This window comes from Trachymyrmex septentrionalis, unplaced genomic scaffold (genome assembly GCF_001594115.1).
Source record: "Trachymyrmex septentrionalis isolate Tsep2-gDNA-1 unplaced genomic scaffold, Tsep1.0 scaffold44, whole genome shotgun sequence".
NCBI classification, from domain to species: domain Eukaryota; kingdom Metazoa; phylum Arthropoda; class Insecta; order Hymenoptera; family Formicidae; genus Trachymyrmex; species Trachymyrmex septentrionalis.
In genome coordinates this window covers 2,372,689-2,377,059 of record NW_017305611.1, presented here as the reverse complement: position 1 = coordinate 2,377,059, position 4,371 = coordinate 2,372,689, and the positions used below count along the sequence as shown (strand labels likewise).

The 4,371-nt window shown below is 35.1% G+C and overlaps 1 protein-coding gene across 1 annotated transcript in view; it reads left to right on the top strand.

Moving 5' to 3' along the window:
• Positions 1-4,371, top strand: part of LOC108751315 (protein timeless homolog) — a 57,608-nt gene that overhangs the window by 46,844 nt on the left and 6,393 nt on the right. Inside the window, exons 2-6 of the mRNA XM_018491416.1 lie at positions 517-588; positions 685-778; positions 1,204-1,402; positions 1,780-2,017; positions 2,303-2,403. Of these exons, the coding sequence (XP_018346918.1) occupies positions 517-588; positions 685-778; positions 1,204-1,402; positions 1,780-2,017; positions 2,303-2,403 (704 nt within the window). The remainder of the gene's footprint in view (positions 1-516; positions 589-684; positions 779-1,203; positions 1,403-1,779; positions 2,018-2,302; positions 2,404-4,371) is intronic.

The window sequence follows — 4,371 nt, the reverse complement described above, 5'->3', positions numbered from 1 at the left end:
TATATATATATATATATATATATATGTACACACACACTTCGTGCTAGTAGATCAAAAGTTTCCTTAACACTTTTAATACATCAACGGGGATGAAACATTTAAAAATCCGAGATAAAAACACGGCAGGTCGGACGAGCGCTTTATTTTATCTCGAATTACTGTTTCGAGTTGAGCAGACCGCGGAGAAGAGACAATTAAAACTTTAAGCTGAAATAGCACCACCGTCACCGTCACTTGGACAAACTGAATTCTTCGGGCGGTGGGAAGCTTTCTTTAGGGCAACAACTTGTGCTCAGAGAAAACTTTTTACAATGATTTAAAATGTTTCGCGATGTATTTTTAAGAGATTTTTATGTATTACGATTTACACATCGAAATTACTATTATTTTCAAAAATTGCAGAATACAATAAAGATAAAGAGTCTTGATCGAATAAATAATAGATTAGTAACAATTAAGTTAGTAAAAGAGTTTTTTAGATATATTTCTTTTTTAACAAAAATATCTTATTTTTAGTGATAGAAGAGCAAATTCAAGAAACGATAAATGCGGATGAAGACATTGAAAATTCTGAAAATCATCGAGAAAGTAAATAAACATCAAATTTCTTAATAAGATATTAACATTTAGTTTACATATTTTATATGTGTACACATACACACACATATAAACTTTTTGATATAGATGAGGAAGAAGAGGATGGAGATGAAGAAGAAGAAGAAGAAAGAGAAACTGTTGTTCAAGAAATTAACTTTAAATTGGATGAATTTCTTCAAAGGTGCGATAATAGTGTAATAATAGAGTGTTCTATCGAATTTTTCCTTGAGATTCATCTAACCAAAATAATTAATGTTAAAAAACAAATTGTTAAAAATATAAAAAAATTAATTAAACAATCTATATATAAAAGATCATTCTTTTACTTATAGATTGTTCATATTTTAACAATCTGTTTTTCAACATTAATTATTTTGGTTAAATAAATCTCAAAGAACAATTAGATTTTTTAAATTTAATTCTTAAAGTTTCAATTCTTAAAGGTTTATTTAAAATCGAACAAAAGTAAGGGTTTATTATCTATTTGCGCTTTTCAAACTCTTTTGTTGCGATTTTTTTAAAAAGAAATTCTGATTCAGTGAATCAAGATATTCTATACGATAAAACATAAATAGCATCTTTGTAAAAACGATATATTATTCGAAGGTTCGCCAACGTGAAGGTCGTCAAGGCTTTAACACTACTAATGCTACAATTCGAAAACAACACAATCGAACTTAATCACTATGTTATAAAAATGCTACATCGGATTGCTTGGGATTGTAAAATGCCGGGTATGATATTTCAAGCATCCATATTTCGGATTTTTCAAAGAATCCTCGAGTCAAAGGATCCTGCTCATAAGGTAATAGAATATATAGAGAGAGAGAGAGAGAGAGAGAGAGAGAGAGAGAGAGAGAGAGAGAGAGAATGAATCACGTAACTAACTATAATAATTACACCTTATATGCTTTATAAATTTGCCAAATCGTTAACATTTTTGATATTATTCAATCCAATATTTTTCTCGACAAATTTTGTTTCTTTGCGATGTCACGCTTTATCGCCTTTCGTATATAAGAGATAGATAAGATGGTTTCTTAGCTAGTGATAAAAATTCTTTTCTTTTCTTGTACTGCGCAATAAATTTCACCAGCAAGCTTTTATTGCATCCTTGTATCGGGCTTAATGGTCCACAGAAGTGGACTCGTTGAGCAGCAGAAAAATCGATTCTTGCTTTAGGAGCTCCAAAAGTTCGCGGTCTTCATAATCCGCCGTTTCATCGAAGTCGCCCAGAAGAACCGGAAGTCGTATATGGAGCTACTCTTCTGGAAGACTACCCGCGACGCGACAGAAATCGTGGATGGTTACAACGCGGAAACGACTAACAAGAAAGTTTCACGAGCGACCTGGACGGAGGCGGAAGAGGACGAGCTACGTACCCTCTTCATGGAGCATCAGACTAACAAATATCCTCAAGGTAAACTCTTTATATCGTCCATTTCTCACGGAGAAGTCTCGTACACACATCGTTGAACTCGATAAATTAGTGCCCTTTACGAGAACGTGCCTAAAATACAGAGCTTTTTTTTTACGCAATAAATAAAAGACAAGGATGCAAGGAATGAGTAATTCAGTGCATTGTTTAATCAACATTTTTTTAACATTTAATCGTTATTATCTATAAATCAATAAAAAGTATTTCCATTTACTCTAAACTGGATCACTCATGCGATAACTATAATATGTCATTATAAATTTGTAGATTTAATCGATTGGCTATTGGACCATGTCATCAATGAAAATAGAACACGACGTACCATCATTAAGAAACTCAAGGAGATGTGCTTGATCGTCAATTCTAAGGTCAGTTGACTTTTTTCTCGCAAATATAACATAATTCTTTATAACGTAGACGCTAAAGGTAACAAGCAATCTCGAATCTTTTCTGATAATAATTTATTTATTTTAACCTAATATTTCTTTCTTGGAGAAACAGCTTTAAAAGATTCAGTAAACAAATTTCTGTACCCCCGCTAAAAAAGTAACGGTTCATCCATATGCCCTGCGGCAATCCTCGTTGCGCTTTGTCTGACAAAATCAATGATTTACGAGAATCTTTTGGAAGGGCGGAGAGGGACCGTTTGCCCGGCTTCGAAAATAAGTTTCTAGACTGCCTTCGCGTTGACGGGGTGAATATATGCAAAAAATGGAGCCGGGAATTGCTGCAGGAACTGTAAATTCTCCGGAGACAATACCCTTCTACGGGGTGAGACTTTCTACCCTCGTTTCTTCATTTCTCTTTCTTCCACCATTGCGTGAGCTTTCCGACACGAACTGCGTGTTCCTTCTACCAGACCCAGTAGTATCTTTTCCTGAGTATGGAAAATATCTGTATGTGTGCGACCCCTTCGTCAACTTTGGCGACCCTAAAACCGGTGGTTCCTTGAGAAAAGCTATCGTTTTGTTTGCCTTCTACCTTACGACATACGTATAAACATTTGCATCACCCTTCGGGCTACGAAAACGCGAAGGGAACATGATTCAAGCGCTTTGTTGTGTTTGTTGAACTGTAAATGCGCTGGTTATGAGCTGGTATTCTATAATTTTTGTTTCGATAGCGAAGGTCGAATTGAAATACTTCATTTAATTTATAAAAAATTTCGCACAATTCTTACAGTAGAATCATTACAATCTCAAGAATATTTGATGTTTAATTAGCCTTAGAACTTAATACTATGTTATTTTTTTGAATCATTAACATTTCCGAAAGAAACGTTCCGAGAAGTATATTAATCTTGCTAAGCTTGGAAACGTTCCTTTTTTCCTTCGTTATAACTCTTTTCTTCTGAAAATACACGGTGCAATACGGTGATAAAGCATGGGAATGCGTTAATCAAGCTTCTTATTGCGGCAGAAGAGTTACTAACTAGTTACCGGCTTATTTAAAACTTGAAATTAATTGAGTTTGTAGGGAAGCTTCTAACAAGAGAGGGAAAAAAGCATAGCGGAAAATAAGCGATGCAATACACAATACTGTATCTCATTCCACTACGCTTTTTGTAGATGAAACGTAACATAAGAGATTTAGCAAAAAGTTTTGTTCACCCAGAAGACGTGTTTTTGGCGTGTGCAGTTTATAATAATTATTTTAAAACAAAGCTATTTAAAACAATGCTGTCGACTGTGCAATCTATTAAACTATATGCCTCCCAGTGTGTATTGAAATTTTATTTCGTTTAAGTGAAATATATTTGACGTGAGTAATTGTTTTGTTGAAAAAAATCGAGCATGGAGTATGATTAATTTTTCGATAATGTTTCACGACATTAACCAGTCGTGATCGGGAAGAGAAAAAAAAAAATTTATTTCCCCTCCGGCCTTAATTCGCTATTAATCACAAGCGTACAGTCACTGGCGAAAAGAGGGTGGCTACGTCGGCGGAAACGTTTCTTCCACCGTATTATCGATTTCTTCGCAAGACCTCTTCCTACGGAAAGGCTTAGCTACGGAAGTGTTTCATTTAAATAATTTCATGCGTGAGTACGTTTCGTCTCTTTGAACGAAGAGAGTACGGTCGAAGTAGAGACTACGGCCGAGTATTCATTTGACATTCATTTAGTCGGTGGAAGTCGCGATATTGCTCCGACGGCCATTTAGAGACCTCGTTTCGCTGAGGGTGGAGCGTAATCGCTGGAAAACGAGCGATCCAGCTTCTTCTTTTTAAATACGCCTACTGACTTAGAAGCTTCTCCGCAGATTATACATGGAACGCTTTGTTTCATCAAGCCTGGAGATTATACGCGCGCAAAGTACCTTCCGAGAAGATTATAT